General features: G+C 42.2%; 1 protein-coding gene across 2 annotated transcripts in view; it reads right to left on the minus strand.

Moving 5' to 3' along the window:
- Nucleotides 1–27,857, minus strand: part of LOC147024066 (phosphorylase b kinase regulatory subunit beta-like) — a 165,463-nt gene that overhangs the window by 114,931 nt on the left and 22,675 nt on the right. For both annotated transcript variants that reach the window (XM_085890238.1, XM_085890237.1), the window contains exons 5-7: nt 11,259–11,366; nt 6,521–6,601; nt 4,404–4,519 (exon numbers count right to left, since the gene is read on the minus strand). In XM_085890238.1, coding sequence (XP_085746364.1) covers nt 4,404–4,519; nt 6,521–6,601; nt 11,259–11,366 — 305 coding nt within the window. The remainder of the gene's footprint in view (nt 1–4,403; nt 4,520–6,520; nt 6,602–11,258; nt 11,367–27,857) is intronic.

Below are 27,857 nucleotides of genomic sequence, written 5' to 3' on the forward strand. Positions count from 1 at the left end.
GAATACCTCTTAAAAGGCTGCACAAATGGTGTTTTTCACAACACAGGAAACAGCCAGCATGACGCCTACGCTGCACGAAACACGTACGGAGGCCGATAAAGATGACTCCACGCCACGTTGGGCGGGATGTAGGTGTGCGAGGTAAATGTGGTGCATTCCTTTTCAACCAAATATTTGACCCATATTGGTGTTCGCCCCGCACACACGCTCGCAGAGTCGTGCGAACGCGAATGCTGGCCACGTGCGTAATGGCCGAACCCCGTGCACTGCATAGAATGTGCTGGAAGGCAGACAGGTACGCCGCTCGCAAAATATGCATGGATTTAACCATAACGATGTCCCTTCGGCCCTCGCTGGCAGCAGCGGATTCCCCACAGATGGTGAACGTCTGCTCATCTCTACGGCCAGCAAAGCTGTGATCGAGTCAGTGAATGTTGTACAGTGCGGGCCGCATTGGCACGCGCGGAGCGGGCGCATTGATCGGTGCTGGTTGGACGCCTGAGCGGGCATGCGCGACCCTCCGCCGGTCACCAGGGCATGGCCCGGCGGTTTTTGCGGGATGATTCACGTGCCAATTTTGGTGTGGGCGATTCGTGTCATGTCGCGGGGTCGGAGCGGAATATGTCTGAGAGGACCTGCCAGTCACGAAGTGAGGCAGTTTCCAGCCAAAGTTAGCAGGCGACGTGAGGTCAAGGCCAATCGGAGCACCCGATTCAGGTGATGACGTTTCGCTTCGGGGTGGCCCTTCCCCCCATGCTGCAAGTCCTATAAAGGTCGGAGAGGTCCCTCCGCATTTCTCTTTCTCTTTCGCTCGCTCGCTCTGGCCTCGCCCTCGTCTCTCTGCACGACCCACCTCCTGCTACCTGGACTCCGCCTATCTCACCTCGCTCTCGTCTCTCTGCAAGACCCGCCTCCTGCTGTCTTGACTCCCCCCCGACTCCTGCTGCATCCCCCCCCCCTGCTGCATCCCCTCCCCCACCTGAAACGTATTGGTGGTGCTTCACACAACCAAAGAACAAAGGTACTGAGATCGCAGCCTCAACTCCTCTCCCTTCTTGTTCCAATACTCCCTCTTCATGGGGTTTTCTGTGTCTGTGTGTGTGCGTGCGTGTGTGTGTGTGTCCTGGCGCCTGTCTGCTTAAGTAAGACTGCAGAAGATCGTTATTGTTATTATTTTCACGTTAAGTCTGCTCTGTATCCGCTTTTGTAAGTTGCTTGTTTATTAGCTGCACCACACCTCTCTCCCCTATCTGTGCACACCACACCCCAATAAAGCCTGATCGTTCCACATACCATTCCTCAACAATTGTTAAGAAATTATTATTAGGAATGTTCCCTGCTCGTTTTTGTCTTTTCTTCCATTGATCCAGCATGGTCGGAATCCTAGTTTAGCCAGGACTTTATTTCCAACGATCCATTCATTTTAGCCGGTATGTCCCTGGCAGTGTCGCTCAGCTGCATCCGATCCGGTAAAGTGATCCGGTCTGGTAGAGTGATCCGGTTCGGTAGAGTGATCCGGTTCAGACAAGGCATATCAAAGGCGTGTTCCCCAGTAATTAAACCACGTGATTAATTCGGTCCGACCGACATTAAGACCGACACGGTCGGTTAAGCGACCCGCCGTGTCACGGAATTATCCGTGTGCAACGGCCTACAATTCCGGGGAGTCTGGTGGGAGCCGAGATAGCTTCCCCCACCTCATAGTCTTCTCACCCGACCTGCAACAATATATATATATATATATATATATATATATATATATATATATATATATATATATATATATATATATATATATATATATATATATATAATCTTCCTCTTGCGTATGGCAGCTTGGTTTCTGGGTAGCTATCATTTTATTGGGGCGCAACTATGCCTGTGATGCTGTGCCCCTCTACCAGTACACTGGTACTCATTTTGCCAACCCTGGAAGGATGACAGGCTGAGTCAACCCCACCTGGTGTCAATTCAGCAGCCAATGGGGCTTGAACTCAGGATCCTAAGATCCTAAGCTTCCAACTCAGCCAACACCAGGCTTATACATATCTGATGTGACATACTCTTCACAGAATGTCGGTTCTGCCGAAGCAGTTTCCTGAGGAAGGGTTACATTGGCTGGTTTGCCATTGCCTTCTGAGCAGTCAGTTCTGGCAGGTATTTGTAATATATTCATGGTGCCTGCGATAGCTTGTCTACTCTTCACGAGGCACTCCATGGGATCATTAACATCCACAAATAAATGCTGACAGACGAGACGCCCAGTTTAACATCCATCTGAGGGACAGCATACACGTTGATTAATGAGTAATCACCCTGCCTGTGAAACACCCGAATGACAGTTTATAGCTTGGTCGGGATTCGAACCTAGAACAGACAGCTTCAAGGCGAGCGTTCGTACCTCTTAGTTATCTTGTCCGCCCCTGATTGATTTACCTCAAATATCGTTATTGTCAGAAATACAAGACAAACATGGTTTACGAATGTTGATGAAGACCTGTCTGCTTTATCCTGATATACAGAGTTCCTTTGATCCATTGTTCGTCCCTCCTGGTGTCCCCTGGAGGAAACGCCCACAGGTCCATGGGATCTTGCACACGGTGACCTGCGCTCGGAGCCGGGAATGCTCATGCGCCTCCATTAGCTGTGTAGAGATCTGACATTACGCTCAGAAACCTCTGAACTTATCGATAAAGCTTCACCGGAACCTGCTTTGTGTGGAAAAAAGAAAAATGTTTTGGACGGTCGACATTTTGTGAAAAAAAATATATACTGTACATATATTTTAAACTTAAAAAAAAACAAGTTCGAATGAGCTAAGATCCTCGTCCTCTTAATGATGACGTCATAAAAACGAATATGACGTCATTGTGATGTATCAGGTTTGCGATAAATTATCTGTGCTAATGCCCGGCTTGATTCCCGCAAACAAAATTCAAACAGCTTGCCTAGTTTTGAAAATAATGGTATAGGCGATTTCCATTAGCGGCGATATTATGACGTCAACTTTTTTTCTAGGAAGAATTTCCAAAATCGGAGATGGTTAATGCCTGCGCGTGGGCTTTCTGCATATACATGGCAAGTTTCACGAAGATCCGATGAAAACTCTGGGTTGTGAAACAAAAAACGTCAAAAAATAGGAATGACGTCATAAAAATTGATATGACGTCATAGTGATGTATCATATGTGCGGTAATTCATTTCTGCTTATGCCCTGTTTGATTCCCGCAAACATAATTCAAAAAGCTTGCCTAGTTTCGGAGATAATTTTTAGGCGATTTTAATTAGCGGAGATATTTTGACGTCATAACTTTTTTTTCTACGCAGGGAATAATCAGACATCTGCGCAGGGAATTTTTACATATATATGCCAAGTTTCAGGAAGTTTCGATGAAAACTGGAGGCTGTGAAACAAAAAAGTCCACAAGAACAACAACGTGAGTAAGACAGAGATCCTCCACGAGGATCTAAAAAATTTGTGAACAAAGTGACGTTTATTTCTGTCTGTCTTTATATTTATTCTCAAAAACATAGAAATCTGTTTTCATGATGACCAAATGATCCATCACAGCACCAAAGGAACCATTCTTGACTCTGTCACCAATCAAAATTGAGCAAAAACTTTAATGGAATGAGCAAAACTATGGTGGAATGGCCTGGCACAAAAGGAACGGACAATGGAATCGAGTTGGCCACGTGTTGTACATCTCGTTCACTCCCATATATGCAGATACCATGAAAACCAAGAGGTACTTGGGATGCTCGCCTCGAAGCTGTCTATCCTGGGTTCGAATCCCGACGCAGCTATAAACTGTCATTCCGGTGTTTCACAGGCAGGGCAATTCGTCGATGTGTGTGCCGTCTCTCGGATGGACGTTAAACTGGTGTCTGCCAGAATTAGTCGGTGGACATTAAAGATCCCATGGTGTCCTTCACGAAGAGTCGACGAGCTATCATCGGAACCCTGAACAAATTATAAATTCCTGCTATAACCTATATGGAGCACTGTATCAACAGCGAAGCTCCACCACGAACAAACGTTACATGGCTCCGTGGTGTGAGGATATGCTCGCTGGATGCACACCTGTCCGTAATGCTTCCGAACATTGGTGGTGTCATGCTTAGAAAGTCCATCCTGAGTCTGGGTGGTTGGCAGTTTGAACCCCGGCCGAGTCACACCAAAGGCTTTAAAAATTAAAAATGGTACGTGCTGCTTCCTTGCTTGATGCTCAGCGTTTAAAAAGTAGAGAGTACTAACAAATAACAATAGGTTGGCAGCCATTGCACAGGATTGATGGGTTTACTGACATCCTCCTGAGTTCAAGGTCCTTGCCAGGGAACTCAAATTATAACATCCTCCATAAATCAGTTACTAAATGATGTATCACGTTGTGCAGACATACCTGGCATGCAACTCAGTGCTTCCGTTGTTGTACTTGTTTCCACGTTCCCACATGCCAAAGTCTGGTACACGATATGCCCGTTCCACACAGAACACGAGGTTCTGCACAAATGCCACCTGCACATGGACAAGAAAGTGCTGCCGTCACCAATTCCACTTTCACTCTCATTCTCGTTAAAAGGGCCACCTGTGTACACAACACCTGTACATGATCACCAAATAATCATCTGTGTAAGCACCTGTTTCAATAAAAAGCAAACAGGCATCTCAATGTAATATCTCTATCTCTATCTCTCTCTATCTCTATCTCGTCCACAACCTCCTGTCGAGGTTACACAATCCATGTTCTTACAGAAACTCAGACCTAGTTATTCCTCCCATCTGTGGACCAACTCCCTGTGTCTGTCTCAGGCTCTTCTCCCCTGCAAGCCTTCGATAAGGCCTTGTGTCTCCCATATCAACTCCTGAGCTCCTTAAGACAGTTGATCCCCCGAGCCTTTTCCTCCAACTCCCACTCCCTTCACACACTCTTGGGTATCTGGATTTATTTAATCGCCTGTTCCCCTCAACCCCTCTGTCAATCTGCTGGCACAGCAACCCCTGTCATTTTGCCTTGGCTTCTGATGCAGTAGAAAGGTTCCATTTTGTACGATGAGATGTACCTGACCACATGAAATGGATAAAGGACAACAAACATGAAAATATCCAGTGGTTCAGTACACGTGAGTAATCCTTCGATGCAGATATCGATTCCTCATGACATCTTAAACCCAATTATACCACCATTGGATGTCGTGCAATGCCCCTTGGCAGGAAGCTGACTCGACAGAACATGATCCACCAATGAAGCTCCACTTGCTCAGAAGGAGAACAACACATTATTTATTACACTTGACGTCGAAAACATTCACGTCAAACTGTTGCTGCACCACCCTGTTATAAATCCTGTGATAATTCACATGTTTCATTACTATCCCAATGCTTTTGCAAAAAGTGCACTGCTGCATTCCCAGGGGTCACACACGACCACAAATCCAATTGATCTTCCTCACTATCAAGCCTGGTGTTAGCTTTTAACGGTTAAGGTGGCTGGCTTACGATCCCAGGATCTTGAGTTCGACGTGGGGCCAGAAATGAGTTTTATATGCACTGGTTAGCTCATTCACATATTTACCCAATCGGCCATCACTGCCTTCGTACTCTACCCAAGTACAGCTGCTAAATCCCTTGAGTGTGAGATTTTTACAAACATATGGCATGCTCTGCAAATAGTTGGTTGGTTAAACATTTAACAGAGAGGATAACACGGAGGATACACAGAGAGAAGCTTTCCTTTCAAGCCTTTCTATCTTGGCCCATGGACTTTGTTGCGGAAATCATTCCAGTTACTTTATCAAAAAAATGGGAATCTCAGTCGAGGACTCTAGGTAAAGGTGAGAAACACCTGGAGCACATAAGGGAGATAAAAAAAAGAGTCAATGGGAACAAGAGTGAAGCAGGGCAGACAACAGCGTGAACAGCTCCACAACCCAGCAGAGATGGAGACAATCCTGGCAGGAATCCGGTGAGGACAAAGCAGTCCAATTTAAGAGGTGTCTGCTTGACCATGACCTCGCCGACGGGCTCAGCAGTCGTTTAGCCCTTGTCCCCTCTCCTTAATCCCAAAGGAGGACTCTAAGTCCCGCTATACCCCATCAGCCAATGAGTGCCCGTGGCGAGAATGACAGCAGTGCTGAGCCACGGGCCTCACGGCAAGTCGTGGCCCTGTGCAGGAGGCAGTCTTGTCTGACCTCACAGAACCACCAAAATAACCAGCCTCGGTCCAGGTGGAATTTTGCATCCGATGTCATTCACACTTACCTAGCCTCCCCTGGTTCTCAATGTGGGGGGAAGGGGACACAAACACAACACCGTACCCTCTCTAACCACCATTTTGGACAGCAGTCTCAGCCCGAACAATGCAGCAATGGACATCTTATCCCTAACCACATAAACTTAGTGCATGTACAAAAAAAATTCCAAAAACGAGCTGCGTGCACGGTGGTTCGCGCCTTGAATCAATAACTGCCCCCGACTCCATAAATGTAACAATATTCACTTAATAATAGTGTTGAGCACCTCATCCGTACTGTAGATGATCTGCAAGCCAGAGGAGATCATTTCCACCAGGTAGAGCAGAAACAGAGACATGGCATCGATCTGAGGGTTGGTGGAGCAAGGGATGAATGAGGCACCAGATTCTCATTTCTATGTTCATTATTTTAAAAGATTTTACTCAAAAGGATTCCAAAGAACACTCACCATTTCTATATATTTATAAATCTATCATTAATTGTTTTCCCTTTCACCATCCTTCCCCAAAACCACCTGACGTAATCCATTTCTGGTAAAAATTTCCACTTTTTGGATCTGCAAGCTGAGCTGTGGTGACAAGTACAGAGTAAGTCAAGCAGCGTTAACTCATCACTTTCATGTATGTCTCGTATACCAACGAGATTAGGGAATTCTCACATTGTCTCTCATCCAGTTTATCACTGGTAGTGTCCCCCGACATTCCGCCAAGCTCGGAGACGGGGGACATTAAAAGGATCTCCGTCCACCCGACCGACCGACCATCCGTCCATGTCCTTTTGTATACGTGATATTTCAAAAACCTTTGAACATTTGGCTTTCATAGTGCAGATATCTATTCCTCATGACATTATTTCAACCGGATTAGATCACGGCTGTGATTGGCTGAATTACGTTGCCATGGCAACCGTCTCAGTAACTTGGCTTGTGCACTCGATATTTCAAAAACCGTTTAAGATCATCTTTCGTATTACACACATCTATTCCTCGTACCACCCAAAAGGCCGGGGACCTGGAGTACCAGCTCCTTGTTTTGGCTTTGTTTTCAGTTTGATTCATCTCCATGGCAATTCTCTCCATCTCAATCCTTCACAGTGAATGTATACCACTCATTCCGGGATATGGCAGAATCCAAAACTCTCAACTTTATTTATATTTTACACGAAGAAACAGGCGCACGGGATTCTTACGTGTCATCTAAGATCGACACAAATACCTCTGTGTTCCCACCAGGTGGCTTGAGAGTTCAGACATCTTGCTCTCGTTGCTGTTTCAATGCTAATTATGGATCAGATGGAGAACAATATAAATAGATTTACACTAATGAAAGGTAATCATGTTTAATAAGTATTTTGGAGTTCTATGAAGTAAAAGACTGGGTGGACAAGAGAAGTGTGGGGGATGTAGTTTATCCAGACTTTCAAAGAAGCTTTTAATAAGGTACCAGGTAGAGTGAGGCTATTAGCTCAGGCTGACTTGTGTAATGCCTGGTAGATTAATAGCTAACTAGATTGGGAATTGGCTTGGTTAGAGGATGCCAAGAGCGGCTGTGAGTGAGAGGATGTTGGGCTAAGGGGATTAAGTGGTGGAGTATCTCACAGATCAGTTGTAAGATCGTTATTATTCATAATCTACATCCATGTTTTAGACAGTGGGGTTAAGAGTGAGATTTCCAAATTTTCAGATGACATTCAACTTGGATGTCAGGGTAGAGATAGCAGAGGAGGGGGTGATTCAGAGGAGGGGGTGATCAGATTCACCCCCTCCTCCACGAAGAAAATGTAAGGTGCTATGGATGGGTAAGAATAATGATTATAGGGATTACATAATACAAGAGGAAATCTTGGAGCATGTCACACAGGAGGATCTGCATGTGGCAATAGATATATCAGAAGGGGGAGGGGGGCTGGAGTGTGGGGGCTGGTAAGCAGACAACACAGGGCCAGGCAGCTCTAGGTAAAGCCAAGATGATTTTAGATTGTATTTGTGGAGGAATAAGTTATAAAGAAAAAGAGGTGTTGTTAACGATCTGTACTGAATAGGAATTTACTGAGGCCTCGTCAAGAATATTGTCTACTTCACAGTTTTCATCACTACATCCGAGGAAGGACAGAGCTGTCATTCAGAGGGTACAACACAGAGCAACTATATTGATTCTGGGCCAAGCTAGACTAAACCACAAAGACTGGATGAAGGAGACAGCACTTCATTAGAAAAGAGGATATTATAAAGGGATCTGCTGGAGATGGTCAAAATAATGAAGGGATATATATATATATATATATATATATATATATATATATATATATATATATATATATATATATATATATATATATATATATATATATATATATATATATATATATATATATACACATATACAGTTCGAGGAACCGTATGCATACAAACATACAGTTGGCCCGAAGTTAGTTATGCCATTAGTATATGTGCAGATAGATCCCTCCCTTGTGTATAGTGGGAAGACACTGGGGTGCGTTGCATTGGACTTTTAGTTGGGATTATAAATCATTTCTCCCCTTTTATTTTCTTTCCCCTGTTGTTGGAGCCGCAGTACCTTCCTCTCGCCTGCTTTTCTCGTTTGGGCTGGACAAGCGCTTCACCGCCAACTCGCCGAACCAGCGACTCGTTTTTAGAGGCAAAATCTTGCAGTAGTTCCTTCTTGGCAGGTCCTCACACGAGTGGAGTGGACGGGCTTGTCGGCCTGGCCAAAACCCGTCCAGAAAGGGCAGACCTCACGAAGGCCCTGTCCAATCGGGACGGACGACGACGTCAGCTTCGCCAAGGGCCCTCCCCGCCCCGGGGGATCTATAAAGTGCGAAGCGATCCTCAGAGGAGGGTTGAGTGCTTGGAGTTCGTGGAGTTCGTAGTTGGATTTGAGAGTTCGTTTTGTGTGGGTGCTTGAGTTAGTGGAAGGGTCTTGAGTAAGAAAGAAGGAAGGTCATTGGTTCTTTGGTGTTCGGAGAGTTCGGTGGATTCGTTGGCGTTGTTGTGAAGTGTCTACCCACGTCTCGCCTCGGTGGCCTGCGCTCTCCACTGAAGTTCCTTCACGGACACGAACTCCACATGTACGGTTGTGCCTGAACAACTCAACCTTTGTCAGGTGCTGCACCACGGAGCATCACTTCCCCCCGAGGCTCTCAGGTACCGAGAACTGTGAACTCAGCTCCCTCCCTTCCTGGTTGCAAAAGGTCCCCCTTTCTTTTAATTGGGTTTATTTTGTCTGAGTGTGTGTCTGAGTGTGTGGCACCTGTCCTTTAAGTAAATGGTATAAGATTTTTGATTATTGTAATTGTTGCTTGTATTAATCTCGTGTAAGTCTGCACTGTGTCCGCTTTTATAAGTTGCTGTAAAAATTGTCGCACTACATCTCTCTCTTCTCCCCCTGCGTAACACACCAATAAACCTTTTCATGTGCCACATGACTTTCCTCGCCTTAGTGTAAATAAATGTTGGTAGAAATGTTCCCAGTTCATTTTTGTCTTTTCCTACGTTGGTCCAGCATGGTTCGGATCTGAGTTTAGCAGGGTCTTTATCCCTGATAATCTGTTCATTCTAGCCGGTACGTCCTTGGCAGTTCCGCTCAGCTGCATCCGATCCGGAGTTGGTAGTTGGTAGTTGGTACTCTACCATAGTTTGTAGAGTGATCCAGTTCAGGCAAGGCGTGCCGAGCGCGTCGTTCCCCGATAGTCGAAACCGCGTGGTTAATTAGGTAAACTGATAACACCTGGCAGGAAGACCCGACGCTACACGGTTGAGGTATTGGCGTCCACGGTCGGTTAAGCGACCCGCCGCGTCACGGAATTATCCCTGAGCGACGGACTACAATTCCGGGAGTCTGGTGGGAGAAGACGTAACTTCACCCACCTAGTGGTCGTTCTCACCACCGGACCCCAGCCCGCAACAATATACACACTCATACATACATAAACAGAAGTACGTGGCATTGCCCAAGGAAATTCAATACATCCTCACTTGAGGCCTAAACACATTTAACAATGTGCACTCGTATAAATACTATGTGAATTAAATTTGTGTTGTTGACAACAAATCACTACATGCAACCTCAACATAAATATTCATAACACATATTACTTGATCACTCTCAGGGAAAAACGACGCAGGCAGTGTGTGAGCACGAGACCCGATCGAGGCCTGAAGGCAAATTATCTGATATATACATATAGAGATATATTATACAAACATAACCTCAACCTTCCCCTGGATGAAAGGGAAAGCCATGCAAAATTTGGTTGCTCTTGCTCCTGCAGGGACCAAATGCATATTGCAACAAGCAAACACACAAACAAACGTTCTCCTTTATACATATGTTAATGTTCGATAATTTGGATTTCACAGGTATCGTGCTGTGCATCACATCTTTCTTGTTTGTGTGTTTCTTTCTTTCTTTGGTTGATGGTTTGTGTGTTTGTGTGTATGTGCAAGTGTGTATGCATGTGTTTGTTTGTGTGTGTGTATGTGTATGTGTATATATATATATATATATATATATGTTTGTGTGTATATGCGTTTGTGTGTATGCGTTTGCCTGTATGCATTTGTCTGTATGCATGTGTTTGTTTGTTTGTGTGTATGTTTGTGTTTGTGTTTGTTTGTTTGACTTGTATGCACCCCTGAACTGCCACATGGAATGAGTTCAAAAGTGCTGGTTGTACGCGGATGTGCACAGGAACGTTTTTGGCGATAAACAAATTCATAGTCCCAGGGGTTCAGGATGAGGGGTGCACCCCATTTCCCTCTCAATGAGTGTGTGTTGTACGGCATCACCTGGTGGGTGGGGGTATTAAAAGTCATAGTAAAGTACTGCACTACATTTCTGTGGAAATTAACCGAGCGTAATTCCGGGGGTAATGAACCCGTCCGTAAGTGTGGGTTCTTCGCTAGTACACTGTAACGAGTGAAAGGTGGTACAGCTGGCATGTTCATCAAGTGCTCACATTCATACGGTCAGTAAATCTCTCACCTGAAGATGACCGTAGTCCTTATAGTCCAAAATCTGGTCTCCTGTTTGAAGATGGAAGGCTGAGTGTGGACAGTGAATCGCCGAGGGATCTTCTTTGAATTTCTGGAGCTGAAAGAAGAATCACAGGAAGCAAATCAGTTTCTTACCGTATAATTAAATAACTTGAGTGAACAAAATTCCGTTTCCCTTACCTGTAAATGTAGCAGACACGAGCTTGTGCAGCCACAAACATTCTGTCATTTCTGACCAATTTGAAAACCGACTTTCATTTCCCTCGATATATTTTGTTGACGTTTCATTCGTTGATAATTCTCTATTTGCCTTGAGCCATTACAAAATATAGCTTCAAAACCATCCTCACGCCTTCCTCCTCTGGTGTGATGTCCTAGGTCCTGTTAATACGTTCAGAATCCTGAACATCCACGCCGCAAGAATTTCCGCTTGATGGTCCAGCGGGAAATTTTAAATGGCAAATGTTCAGTAAACCGAATAATAATAAAAACTCAGGAGGATGTACATATGATGGGGTGAAGGTGTCACGCCTCACCTTACCTGTACAGGTGAACCTGAAGTTCGCATTTGATGGAAGAAATGTGAAACAATAATTCATCACAAATTGCTGTGATCTGTGCACAACCTTTACAAGAATGAGGCGTGCCTCCATCCACTTCGCTGGTATGGTTAAATCAAAACAAAGATGGTTTTTGTTGTACTCCACAAACATATTGCATGTCTATTTGTGAGTGTCAATGACGATGTAAAGTAAGTTAAGAAAAAATAAAATCCCAAAATTATTTATCTATCACATGTAATTGTTGTTATCATGGCTGTGCTTGTTGTTTGTGTGATCCTCGTTTGCCCATCATGCTTTGTTGGAATAATAAATATTTCAGTTTGAACCTTTGCATGAACAAACCAATAGTGCTCTTATTATTATTACTAGTGCATGCCCGTAGATGCGTGGACGTACGTGCAACCCCCCCCCCCCCCGCAAAAAAAATCAAACCGCGTGCCAGAAAAAACAACCACACAAGCCGTTCCTTCGCTTTCACATGCCCATACGTGCGTGGCTGTACGTGCAAAAAAAAATTTTTATATATATATATATATATATATATATATATATATATATATATATATATATATATATATATATATATATATATATACTTTAAAACTGCTTGCCAGAAACAACCTCACAGGCCGTTCCTTTGCTTTCGCGTGGCCGTACGTGAGTGGCCGTACATGCATGTCCCTACGTGCATGGCCATACGTGCATGGCCGTACATACAAAAAAAAATAAAAAAAAACTTTCAAACCGCGTGCCAGAAACAACAACTACACAGGCCGTTCCTTTGCTCTCGCGTGCCCATATGTGCGTGGCCGTACATGCAAAAAAAAAAACTTTCAAACAAACACACAGGCCATTCCTTCGCTCTCAAAAACAACGACTGGATTGGGGCATTGTGTTTATCTATAAATGCGGATAAGAAATTGAGAAATTATTAGAATACAGAAAGTCATCACTTACCAAAAGTAGTGCGTGCCCGTACGGAATGTTCACATCATTCCATGAATTATCGCTTGCATTGAAGTAACAACTGCCGTGATACTTACACACACAGAGTTAATTAAAATCAAGTTTACCTCCCTGTCTTTGCTTGCCATGACATTCGCTGCCATTTACCATTGGCACTCCTACCCCACGGTAACTAAGGCACCGATCGATCCCAATCGTAACCAGCACGGCACGTGACGTCATCGTCGGCCGGCCGTACACCGGCATACGCAGCCACGCCCACGCAGCAACGTGTCCTGTGATTGGTAACTAAATGGCGCATCGGCCACGCCTACACAGCACGTGTCCTGTCATTGGTTGGTAAATAAATGGCCATAACTTGGGAATCACTTGTCCGATTAATATCAAATCTTGAAAAGGCACATCCTCAGGTCCCCAGCAATATACTTGGCAAATTTCAATTGGACCGGACCAGTGGTTGTCGGGAAACAGCAGTCACAGACACACAGAAACACACACACACACACACAGATTGCTGGAATTATAGATAGATGAAATGAAGTCAATGAGATGACAAATGAAGGGGTTGAATGCAGACTGCAGAGCAATGAGTAAGGAAACCTGTCGTTGTGAATCGTTTTTACCACCAAATTGAGATGTATTTCGTTGGCAAGCATGTTGAGTAGAGCTGAATTCCTCAACACTTCCAAAGGCCACACCATTTTGACAATTGGAAACAAAAAGAAGTTGTTCACTTTGTTTGATCAATTATTTTTGGAACAATTTTTCTTCAATAAATAAATAATAATAAAAATCGTCTCCATGTGCATTGTACACACCTTTATCTCGTCAGCACCTCTTCATAAACAGCATCGCGAAGGAAACGGCGCTTCTTCTTTGTTTCCTCGTCCAGGGCAAGAATACGGAGGCTTTTAATGGCCAATTATTCAATTAGCGCCAACGTATTTTGCCTTTTCGCAAGGAAAAACATGAAGAGAAGAGAAGAGAAGAGAAGAGAAGAGAAGAAACCCGTAATGGCGAACGCGGCTGAGTTTCTCTTCCCCATCGACCACGGCTATGCAGCAACGCTTCCCGTCATTGGTTGATAAAAAATGGCCGCAGCAAAGGTTCCTGTCATTAGTTGGTAAATAAATGGCCATAACTTGGGAAGCACTTGTCCGATTAATATCAAACCTTGAAAAGGCACATCCTCAGGTCCCCAGCAATATACCTGACAAGTTTCAATTAGATCGGACCAGCGGTTGTCGAGAAACAGTGGTCACACACACACACACACACACACACACACACACACACACACACACACACACACACACACACACACACACACACACACACATTGCTGGAATTATAGAGATTATTATTATTATTATTATTATTATTATTATTATTATTATTCATAGTCTGAAAGAAGCTTTTGAAACAGGTAAGTTTGTGATTAAAGGAACAAATTTTTGTTCCAAGTAAATTGATTACTGGCTTTCCAACCATGTGACTCCATTATTAGCTTGCCAAAGGTACTATTTGTATGATTGCACGACAGCAGGAACCCTTGAGATAAAGTGTTGCCGAGAAACTCCGATCCTTTTATATAGGGAGCGGCAATGAAACGGTCGCTTCATCCACAGTGCTTGAACAACATAACTTATACAGTATGTGTGTGTGTGTGTGTGTGTGTGTGTGTGTGTGTGTGTGTGTGTGTGTGTGTGTATATGTGTGTGTGTGTATATGTGTGTGTGTGTATATATATATATATATATATATATATATATATATATATATATATATATATATATATATATATATATATATATATATATATATATATATATATATATATATATATGGTTGACCCCTCCCGCACTCCTCTAGCCTAGAGTACCTATATATAGAGAGTAGCGACATAGGGGGACCAGAATTTGATGGTCACGTGACACATGGGCGCCATTTTGTTTCACACTCTAGCGCCAAGCTACGCATCGAATCCAGATCTTCACCGAGTGAGCTCGGAGAGACCGAGTTTGAAACTGAGTGAAACTTTATTCGTCAAAATGATGGGTTGTTGCGCCTTTGGGTGCAGCAACAAATCTGAGAAGGGGTACAGGATGTATAGGTTTCGTTTTCAATTTCTGCATTTAAGCTTTTAGCCGTCGACAGTGCCTTTAGGCACGGCTCCCGGTATTGGAAGCATGTCATCATGTGACCGATATAAACTTTCAAGGACATCTAAGCTTTTAGAAGTTGTTATCTATGGAACGAAGAGAAAATTCGTTGTTTTGATAAGTAATTTGATGAACAATTTTGGTATTTGTCTATTTCTTATGTTGACCAAAAACCAGTCAAGTTTTAGACTAAAAAAAGGGCAAAATAATGTACACATATGGACATTGACATGTATGGTATATAAGTCTTACTGTATATGCGTTGAATGTGTTACCATGGTAAAGATTATTGTAATAAGAATTATATCAATCATAGCAGCAATTGATATTATTATTGATTTATTTGATTTATAGCCTGTATGATTAAATTGGAACAAAAAATTACCTATAGAACCACTGCCCCCACGCCTGCCCAAAAAATGAAATGCTTTAAATTTGGGGGCCCTCTTTATGCATGCCGTTGATCTTATTTATTATCATAACCCCAGTAAGGATCAATGGTAGTCTGGGATGTTGGCATCTAGAAAGCTAACAATATGGGCAATCATTATTTAGCAACCCAATTAATTTACATATTTATCACTTAATTGCACATTCTTATGAAAATACACAATTTGTAATGAATTGTCTGTTTATTTGGTTACCATGGCAACACATTAGATGGGGTTTCATTAAAAAAAATCTAGCCTACAATCTCTGACCTTCATACTTTCATTTGGTGTATTTCCATTTTTGTTCAGAATCATCAATCATGTAGTATTGTCTTGAAAACTTGCTGTCAAGTTGTTAATATTTCACCAAAATTAATTTTGCTGTAAACACTAATATATAACTAATCATGATATTACGTATTTATACACTTGAATTTGAAAATGCCTGCAGTGTATGAACAATACAGGTAACTCTGCATGCATGTAAGTCAGCCTTATTAAGTCGAATAATCGCACAAGTTTAAACAAATTTTGAAACCGTATTATGCAAGACGTGTTATTTACCTTCTGTGAGGCAGATTTGTTCTACGTCGAACAGATTTCTGTGGTCCCAAGAGATTCAAGTTAAGCAGAGTTACCTGTACTTATAATTTGTAGCATTTCTTTATCGTTCATCATCTTGCAAATTGATGGAACACTGTTGACAGAAATAAAATAGCAAGTCAAACCTACTGCGATTTTTCATGGACTGTTTCTTCACAAGATTGTACCAGTTGAATACTTAACATAAGCATTTTGACATGAACGTGCTTCATAGATTCATCCAATAATTGCATAGCAGGCCTGTGCAATTAACTATTCTTTGCCCATAAAAAGGGTCATTTCAATTGTTAAGATATTTTTGAAATCTGATACAATCATTTTGGCATAGTCACTTTTTGGTGTGTTTGAGAGCGTGTTGGGTGGTAACTATGATGATAAATTACATGTAGGTATCGGTGTTTGTTGTTTTTGTTTGTTATGGGTGAGATGATAATGTGGTGAGATGAAAAAAGTAAAGATGGGTGAGGTGGGGAGGGATGGGTAGGGGCAGGTATGGATCAAATTGAGGCCCCAACTTAGGCCTATGGACTCGAGATTTTTATTTGGCTCGACTTCATGTCATAAGCCTACACAGGCCGAGTTTCTCCCAAATGTCTCATTCTCTGGCAAACTTACTCTGTTTCCCGTGTAATGAGTACATGCATTTTAACATTTTATCACTTTCAACCCCATTGATTCTATAATCAAGATCTTTGGCCGAGTAAAACATGAGAATAAATATATATGTCCAGAGATGTATCCCACCCTCCTGATGTATTGCTTCATTCATGCATGCTGCTACGGCGGTAGCGCACGCACTGCACGTTATCCAGAGTGAAACAAAATGGCGCCTATAGCTGAGTTGTCGCTACTCTCTATATATAGGTACTCTACTCTAGCCCAAGTAGTTGCATAAAACAACCTTAGAAAAGTCACGCAAAGTAAGTGCCAACGCCATTTCGAACCCTTCCCAGAGTTCCTAGACAACTATAAAGACGTTCACACATAGTATACACACCACAATCCCAATAATATACACCCCTTCAGCTACCGGACCGATTTCATCACTTATTGGCGAATCATCACTTAAAAATAAATATGAAACTGGGAAGGGTTCCGAAGACATTAGCACTTACCTTGTGTAAGTCTTCTTGGGTTGCTTTATGCAGCTACTTGGGCTGGAGGAGTGTGGGAGGGGTCAAACATTTATATATTCATAGCCACCTGGGTGTAGTCCATTAGGAGAGAGCTGATTGGCTGTTCCCTCCATTCACAGGTGAGAGATGTGGGTGGGTTTATATATATATATATATATATATATATATATATATATATATATATATATATATATATATATATATATATATATATACATACATACATAAATATATATATATATATATATATATATATATATATATATATATATATATATATATATATATATATATATATATACATATGTGTTAAAGTACAGTTATACAGTTCATTGACAGTCAATATTTGCTATTTTTTTTGTTCCAGAAACATTTTGTTGGCTGCTAAGATCCCAGCATCAATTTTAGTAATACACACACAAATTCGCTGAAATAAAATAAAATAAAAAAACATTATAAATTTGTTTTATGCTCCCAGGGATCAGATGTTGCTTCATGTTTTATTTTTTTTCCAAGTTGCGAACTTCTGCCTTGCGTCGACCACAATACTCCTCCACCTCCCCCTGTCCTGAGCCAACTCCCTCCACTGTCCATCCACCCTTTCCTTCCTGATACCCCTCCTCACTCAATCCTCCCATCTCAACCGTCGTCCACTTCTTTTCCTCCTACATTGCTCCCTCCACATACCCGCTCTCTTCGCCATTCCCTCTTCCCACGTCCGCACTAAATGTATAGATAAAAAACTAAATAAATAAACAAACAAACAATTAAATATTGGGATGGCCTGTTACTGATCACATGTGAATCCAGGTTCTAATCTCACAGAACATAATATGTATTTGTCCATTGAGCATTATGCCTGGTGTTGGCTTAATGGTTAAGGTAGTGGGCTTGGGATCCTAGGGTCCTGAGTTCAAATCCCGCTCAGCTGTTGAATTAACACCAGGTGGGGTTGACTCTGCCTGTCATCCTTCCGAGGTCGGCAAAATGAGTGCCAGCATGCTGGTATACTGTGTCGGAGTGGCGACCCGTCCAGGATTGTTCCCAATAGCCAAGGAGACTGCTTCGGCGGCACCAACGCTCTGCACAGAGTATGGTCCTAATGGATGGAATGGATGGATTGAGCATTCAGTTGTAATGGTTGGGTGGTGATTCAGCCAGTAGGACGTTTACCCGAAAAGACCATGTGCGACGTATGTCACCCTTCGAGATGTAGTACCCAAACATGCAATCTACAATTATATTATTGGGAGAAAAGATCTGGTGAACAGAATCCAAGTTCACATTAGAGGCTTATATTCATTGGGGTATAAATAGCTACATTTAGCACAGCTTTAAGCATACATCAGGAGGAGGGGGATAGAATTTTAGGTTCATGTGTTTGGACACACGATGATGTGGAACAAAAACAAACTAAAACAACACTCGTTAGAACACAAACCTCCATCAAGCTGAACAGTTTGCCTTTTGTATCCCACTGTTACGCCGGATCTGGATTCGGACATGAACCAAAATCGGATAGACTTGTTCTTGTCACCTACCCAACTCTTACACCTAGTTTTGTCATAACCCATCCATAACGTTTTAAAATATCATGCTATACGTCGTTTTTCGTCCCATCTCTCAATGGTGAGGAATCACTTTAAAAAAAATTTATTTAAATTCTCCGATCCGGATGATCCGGATCTTCATGAAAATCCAATCGATTCGTCCTTGCCACCCACCCAACCTCGACATAAAATTTCGTCCAAATTCATGCACAAGCTTTTGAGATATCCTGTTCTCAGACAGGCAGACAGAAAGACAGACAAGGGGTGAAAACGTAATCTCCATCCACCTTCAGTGGCGTTGGTAAGGCCTAAGTCACATTTGCTCTACGGCGAGGATACAGTGGCCGTACGCCCTCTGAATTGACAGAAACGTGAGGCGGCCGCAGAGTTTCTGCGGTGGCCTCAGGGTGGCCCTACGCCGTTTGGCTATATTTTACAGGCCGTAAGGTCGCCGTGGAATTATAACGCGGAGTTATAACTTTTTTCATTTCTACGTTTGCCGTAGCAATTCGACAAGCCAAAACAAAAAAACTGGTAAAAAAAAAAAAGAAAAAAAAAAGAACCCACTCATTACCGTCCGTCTGGCCGCACGTTCACCTTAGGGCCCCCCTGCGGTCCCCCTGCGGTCGCCTTGCGGGCACCTTGTGTCTGCCTTGAAAATTCTATGGCCGCCGCAGGAACGCCCTAAGGTCACCGTGCGACATCAAATCAAAGACCGTACGGCACCCCCACGTTTTCGGTCTCCACAATTTATAAATACCCCGTGCGGCTCCCCGAAAAATAAAAACATATCTGACTGCTACATTGTGTGACCGTGGAAATACTGCGGCCGCCGTATAATTGCTAGTGGCCGTAGATTTTGAAGATCTCACGGCCGCCGTGGCAAATGTGACTTTGGCCTAACTATCGACGTAATGGATGAATCAAGTATAAAAATGCTTCTTTTTGAAATACAGGTCCAGAGATGAGCTGTTGGTTTGGCTGCGCTGCAGCTGATTGCATCTGTGGTTGTTCAGCCTCAGTAAATGATGAGTGTGCAAAATGGCTTGAGATTCACTTCCATCTAGGAATAAAGGAGGCAAGCTCACGTGATGTGATGTGAATCCAACACAGATCGTGTGCATTGCACGCACGGGACGTGAATCCAAGATGGATCAAGTGCACTGTGCCAACGCGCCATGATCGAACAGAAATCACAGGCACGTGACATGAATCCAACAGAGATTGTGTGCATCGTCCTCGCATGCTGATCGCTCATGCTAATCGAAGATGTGCTGTCTCTTTCAATATACCAGCTCAAGCCGAGGTGCTATGAATCCTTTTTTTGAAATCCTTGTCCAAGGGTCTACGGGGTGCTTGTGCAGAAACCACATGCAGGCAAAGACAAGTAGACATGAGGGTACTGTTACATGAATTAAAAGGACAGCAGCACGAGGCAATGCACAAACATGGATGGTATGAGGGATTTCAACCTGGTTTTCCCACATCATGTACCGTGGGGTTCAGTTGGGAATTTTAACAGGTGCTCCATTTTATCCACTGCAATGCGACCAGCTGCAGATTGATAATATGTTGTTCAAACCCACTGTTCATATTATTGCAATCCAGGCATGCTTACAATAAACTGGTTGGAGTTGGGATTTGATCCATATTCAGAAATGAAAGCAAGGCTCAGGTCAAGCAAACCTTGGCAGCTGATGAGCAAGCGAGGTCATGACCTGTACCTTACCTGCTGGGTAGCCAGGGTCTCCGATAGGTGCCCGCGGAGCCCGCAGCCGCAGTGGGCCACCCACAAAGAGGGGCGTCCCTCATCGGCTTGCAATATTTTCATAGCAACTTCAAAGTCCAGTTGTGCAACATAGATGTTTCCAAGAACACGAGCCACGCTTTCCTACCGGCTGTCAATCGCTTCACTGACGGATTTATTCAAAAGACATCATGTTGCACTTCACAAACATATTGCACACCGATCTGAAAATATCCCACAAAACATGGACAAAAAAAAACAAAACACAGCACACTTTTTGTTTAGTCGTGGAGGTTGTTGCTGTTGCTGTTGTTGTTTGTCTGATCTTTCCATGTAAAGTATTTCTTATATATATATTTTGTGTCCGATTGTCTGTTTGTCAGCACAGAACTTTAGTGTATTTCTCCACAACCACTTGGATTGAGACAAAATTTTCACCAGAGGTGTGACTACCCATGCAGAATGTTTCAATAATAATTATGACGTCATAGGTCGCGTGGTGTGGCAGCCATGTTTGAAAAACGGAAAAACTATGGACGTCTGTACCTCTGAAACCGCACCAAGGAAAAAATTGAAACTTCACATGAAACAAGTACCTATGGGGAATGAGGGTGATTTTTATGACATCATAGGTGCCTTTGTGGTGACATAATTGCATATGTAGAACTCTATATCTGATGAGTTTGAAAATTTTTGAGGGTCATCTCAGGATAAAATGGTCCATGGAAAAAAAATTGATGATGTCATCAGTCATGTGATTCGGCAGCCATAATGTATAAAAAATATATAATAAAAACTTCAAAAATCTTCTTCTCTGAAGTGGCTGAACAGATCGAGGCAAAACTTTACATATATGACTGCCCATCCATGAGGAACAAAAGATTCACTCATATGACATGATCAGTCACATGGTTTGGCAGCCATATTGGATTTACCCAAAAACCTATAAAAAAATATTCTCCAGAATGGCTGGAAAAATCGAGGGGAAACCTCACACAAATGTTCCCCAAGACATGGGTGTTCAAGTTTGTTAAGGAAAAATTGAAAGGTCACATGGGTTGGCATCCATATTGGATTGAAGAAAAATATTAAATAAGGTTTTCTCTGGAACAGTTTAATCAATCGACATGAAACTTCAAAATTATGATCTCGTGGTGATGGTGAATACATGTCTTAAATTTCAATTTGATCGGAAACATGGTCTGGCAGCCATAATTATTTATTTTTTTTAAAATATGGGTTCTTTTTAATATTTTTTGTTTTGATATATATATTTCAAAGGATCACTTGGCTGTGCCTGAATGGGTTTGAGGGTAGAGGAGTAGCAGCTGAAACACGAATCCTATCCAGGTTCCTCCTGATCACTTCATCTTTGCTTTTTCCTTGTTTAGGTTCCTTCTGATTACTCCAATGCAGCACTGTACCTATTTGGTCTTCCACTTGATTTGAATTGAATTTATTTTAATCCCATTCTGAATTAAACTGAAAAAAATGGATAATAATAAAAACCGTCATGGGTCAGCGTCAGCTGTCCGATCAAAACGAGGTTTCAAAAAAAGTGGGACTTCTTGGAACCTGGTCATCAATGCCAGCATTTATAAAGTGGCGGTTCTAATTATGTCTCATTAATTGCGTACCACACCAGTGAACAAACGCCACACAAGATACACAACACAAAACTACACAAAACAAGTCCTGGTGAGGGTCTGCAATCCCTGATTGCTCTTTTCCTGGTTATATGTAATTTTGTGCTCTTTCCATGTCAGTCACTCTTTATTCTAAAATCTAAATGGTTCCTGCTGCCATACCTCAAACATCTTCTTTTTCCAATTTTGAAATATAGACAGGCTTTTAAAATAGGACCCTGTATCTTTATGTTGAAACAGACATTGATTTTTTTTTTTTATCCAAGTACAATTGATTAATATTAATAGCTTTCCAACCACCTTGAGGCTCAAGGTAAATCAAATCAAATTTACCATGAATTATTTACTCTATTTGACGTCATTTCGTCCATCTTGCAGAAGTACTTTGAGGACGTCAGTCAAACGTTGTCTTAATTCTTAGCATACTCGGCACTAGGTCCACAAAAGCTATTCTCAGAACAATGAGCAGCGATGAGCACAGAAACTGAGGCCCGAGGTATTCCGGGTCTGGAGTGGCAAAACATAAAAAGCAAGAGGCTTCAAAGGTTGAAGAAGAGAAATTGAGAGGACTTAAGAAAAAAAATTCCTGATTAAACCACCCAGAGTGAAACACAACACAGTTGACTCAACGTCAAAGCCCCAGAGCCAGGAGCAAGACAGGAACAGTTTCTGGTTTATGGATACAATTTCAGAGTCTGGGGACATGGATGAAGAGGCAGCACTTTCAAGCAAAGAGTAGATACCTGGACAGGTAGAGCAAAAAGAAGAACATCAGTTGGAGGTGAGGGGTCTGCGTATTTTGTCGAAAATTTTGCTGACCCTCCAGAGTGGCCTCAAGTGTTGGACCAGGTGATAATTTCCACCATTGTCAAGTTCGGTCCAAGGCATGAGAAAGTTCATGATTTTCCAAAAACAACAATGCGAAATAGAGATTCTCAGCTGAAAATTGATTACAGAAATCTCAAAAATGGTGAACGAATAGAGCGCACATTGCAAATATATTCTCCAGCAGCTGACCCTGTGCATTGCTTCTGTTGTAAGCTTTTGGGAAATGTCGCCATGCATCTCAACGATGATGGTCTTTCAGCGTGCCAAGATTTGTCAAAAACATTATCCCGACATGAAACCTCCCCAACACCACACAACTTGCATGCAGAAGTGGAAGGATTCGGATGCATGGTTGAAAGCCAGAAAAAAAACTCTCGATGATAAGCTTCAGATTTTGATGGACTTGGAGAGAAAAAAAAAAAAAAAACTTTGGAGAAACGTCCTTCAGCGTTTGATTGCGGTTGTTCATTTTTTAGCCGAGAGAAATCTGGCATTCCTTGGGTCATCGAAAGGCCTCTTAGAGCCTAACAATGATCATTTTCTTGGGCAGTCAGAGTTGATGGCTCGATTTGACCCAGTCATGGAGGACAATATTTGAAGATCATCAACTGGGGAAGTACGAGGTAACTATCTGAATGCCGATTCAGAACGAGCTCCTCGGACGATTAGCAAACAAAATCAGAAGTGAAATACTTGTACGTTTTTTAACTTACAAGTACTACTCAGTGTTGCTCGATTGCACCCCAGACATCGGCCACCAAGAGCAGCTTTCCGTCATCATGCACCTTATCCATGTGTAAGATGGAGGGGCGTCTGAAATATGCGAACATTTCCTTTCATTTTGTGTTGTGAAACACACTACCAGCGTGAACCTGACAGAGAAGTTATTGGAAATATTGGACAGCTTTGGTCTGCCTTTGTCCAACTGCAGAGGCCAAGGATGCAACAACGGCAGCAACATGAAAGGGAAACATTCTGGCGTTGAGGTTCGGATTCTGCAGATGAACCCTTGGGCATTTTATATACCCTGCAGTGCTCATAGTCTCATCCTTGTGATTCCAGATGCTATTCAGTGCTCTGTGTATCGATACCACGTCTGGCTTCATAATGCGGCTATACACGCTTTTTGCGGCTTCAACACAAAGATGGGACATTCTAAAGCAACACACCTCCATTTCCGTGAAAACACTTTCTGGAACACGATGGGAATGTAAAACCGAGGCTGACACGGTCATGTGTTATCAATTGCAGAAGGTAAAGGCTGCTCCACTGAGTGTGGCTGACACTGCTAAAGGTAAGGATGCTAAATGTTACAGCGAGCGAGGTGATGGGCCTGGTGAAGGAAGTGGGGACTTTTAGATTTCTCTTGTGTCTGGTCATGTGGTACGATATACTTGTTCAAATCAACCGAGTCAGCAAGGTATTGCAGTCAAAGGACATGCAGTTGGATGTTACGTGAGACCGAATCCAGGCGTGTAATGCTCACTCGGTGATCTTTCGCGATTCTGGATTTGATCAGGCCATGGATACTGACACGTGTTTTACGCTATCAGTGGAGGCAGAAACAACGTTGGACACTCGCATGGTTATCAATAAACGTTACTTTTCTTACGAGTCTGTAGATGAGCCAGTTTCAGATCCACAGACAAAGTTCAAGGTTGAATTTTTCTCCAGGGTTGTTGATGTTTGCCTGACTGCACTGGATAGTGGATATGAGCACTTACACTACATCCTGCAGACATTCAACTTTCTATTTAACATCGCAGCCACAAAATCTTGAAGTGAAAATGATCTTAGAAAAAGCTGTAACTCGAAGGGCTCTGGTATAGCGCATACCTCCGCCACAAGAACATATCAGGCCCAATATATTTTGGAAATATTGTGCTCTGTATCATTTTTGGCCCAATCTCTCAATGGTGAAGAATCACTTTAAAAATGATCAGATCCGGATCCGGATTCGGATCTTAACCAAAATTGAATAAGTTCTTCCTTGTCACACACCCAATCTGTCCACCAAGTTTCGTCCGAATCCGTCCACAACTTTTTGAGACATTTTGTTCACAAACAAACAAACAGACAAACAAGCAGTCATAGACTGGTACTTACGAAATCGTCAACTTGACCTCTGACCTTGTCTCATAAAAGCTGTCTCTAGAGAAGGTAGCGACACAAACCAGAAGTTTCTACGATGATTCTGTACCAAACCATAAAAAATCGAATGTTTGACCTCACTGTGACCTTAATCTTTGACCGATTTTGACCAAAATCTAATCAGCGCTAGCCATCACCCTCCTGAATCACGTGGTGTAAGTTGACATTGGTAGCTTCTTGCGTTCTCGAGTTATCGTACCTACAAACAAACACACAAACACACACACACAAACAGATGACGGAAGTCATCAATATACTTACTAAATCTTTAGATTTCGTAAGTAACAGACACAGACAGGGGAGGAAACATAACCTCCCTCCATCTTCGGTGGTGAAGGTAATAACCGACATATCCTACTAAATTATTCAAATTCAAGCAATCTGGAACCCATAAAGCTACTGGAAGACCTCACACTTCTGCGGAACTCCGTGCCGGAAAGATGTTCTCCACTTGAAACACTGAGATTATAACTAAAAACTCCCTCATCAACACTTATCCAAATGTCCACGTGGCTCTGAGGGTTGTACTGACTATGCCGGTCACCGTTGCATCTCCAGAACCCTCTTTCTCAAAGCTGAAGGTCATACAGAGCTACTTGCACTTGACAATGTCACAGGACAGGCTGTTACACCTGGACAACAGCTCAATCGAGAAAGACTTAGGGTGAAGTCTGAGATATGATGACATTATTGATTACTTTGCATCGAAGGAAAGTAGAAGGGTGAAATTGTAAAGCATCGATGATAGGTGTGTGTGTGTGTGTGTGTGTGTGTGTGTGTGTGTGTGTGTGTGTGTTTGATGATATTTTGACTGCATGACAACACTGCCACATGTACATTTTTTACTCATGTACATTTTTGTACATTTTTTTGATGCTCTTATTTTTCTATACAGGACTACATTACTTAAGTGCATTTTTTGTACATTTTTTGATGCCAATATTTTTTGTACAGGATTACATTACTTATGTACATTTTTTTTTCTCTCATGTACATTTCTGTACATTTTTTGATGCTCTTATTTTTTTGTACATGACTACATTTACTCATGTACATTTTTTGTACATTTTTTGATGCTCTTATTTTTTTTGTACGTGACTACATTTACTCATGTGCATTTTTGATGCTCTTCTCTGCTCTGCTACCCCGCAGTGAATATCTGAGGAATTTATTTATATCCATAACAGACCAATTCCACCATATAATATTTCAACACATTTATATTTTTGAGGATTTTCGGAATGTCGTCGCATTCACTTCGTTCTGTTCTCGAGTTATTGCCTTTGACCTTTAATCGCAGGCATTAGTGATTTTTGTCAGTCCAGTCCATACTACGTCTGTGCACAGTTTATTGGTGATCTCCAGATCGGGTCATGATAAACCGAGTTATGTGCAGAGATATATTCAGAAATCATAAGATCTGCATTTGCTGTTTCCATCGTGAAATTTGTTTTTTGTTTTTTTGGGGGGTATTTTTTGTTTTGGGTTTAAAAAAAGAGATTGTTTGGGGTATTTAAGAGGGTTCCACAAAACAATTTTGAAGGATTTCTCCAGCACAGTTTCTGAGATATAAAGATTTATTAAATGTTCACATTTTTGGTCATTGTGTTTTTTCAAGGTAAAAATTTTAATGTGGTTTCCCAGTGGGATCTGACAGTCAATTCCGAAGTCAGATTTGATTAGTCATCGATGTTTTTTTCTGCACTTATTTAATTTTATGTGAAAAAAAAATCACTTTCGATGTCATTTTCTGGGAAAACATGAGGTTATAGAGAATAATGTCAACAATACTTTTGATGTGCCTTAATTTGTTGAATCTATTGAAAGAAAAAAAAAAAAACACTTCTTACTTTGATGATTCATTCCAGAGTTATTGTTAGAAATGTGATTTTTCAACCATGATGGTGCAGAAAAGACAGAAAAAAACACACAGAGATAGACAGCTGGTAATTCTAATGATGTACTTCACAAACCCCCTTCGGGGGCGAGGCATGAATCGATTCTTCTCTTGAAGGTGTCACCATATTATTAGCCCTCCAATAGAAAAAGGCCCCCCCACTTGAGGTTTTGCAGGGGGGTACCCATATACCTAGTGGAGGCTCTGTAGGTCGCATAAATAGTTGTTGTTCCTTCATTCCCTCCACCACCGAAAGTGGACAGAGATTGTGTTTTCACCCCCATTCTCTCTGTCTGTCTGTTTGTCTGTCTGTGAACAGGATATCTCAAAAATTTGAGGACGGTTTCAAACGAAATTTGGTGGACAGATTGGGTGTGTGACATGGACAAAATAATAAAATATGTGTTCAGATCCGTATCCAGATAAGATAATTTTTTTAAGTGATTCTTCACCATTGAGTGACAGGGCAAAAACTGATACATAGCATGATACCTCAAAACAATGTGGACACATTCGGACGAAACTTGGTGGATTAGGGTTGTTGCGCGACAAGGATGAATTGATTCAATGTTAGTGAAGATCTGGATTCGAGAAATTTTTTAGCGATTCGTCACCATTAAGGGATGGGGCAAAAACAATACATAGCATGATATCTCAAAAAGTTACGGACGGATTATGACAAAACCAGGTGGATGAGTTGGTTAGGTGAAAAGAACAAGCACATTAGATTTTGGTTGAGGTCTGGATCAAGATCGGGCCCATCAGTGGTTACAAAAGGTAAACTATTCAGCATGGCAGAGGTATGCCCTCCACTGAGTGCCCTTCTAGTTTTGAATGTTCTTGGCCGACCTTCAACAGGTAATGAAAATGGTTTCCCTTAGCTCGTTTTCAAGGCAATCAAACGTTTG

The sequence above is a fragment of the Eptatretus burgeri genome, chromosome 7 (genome assembly GCF_056783735.1).
Source record: "Eptatretus burgeri isolate ZD-2024b chromosome 7, Ebu_testis_v1, whole genome shotgun sequence".
In the NCBI taxonomy this organism is placed as follows: domain Eukaryota; kingdom Metazoa; phylum Chordata; class Myxini; order Myxiniformes; family Myxinidae; genus Eptatretus; species Eptatretus burgeri.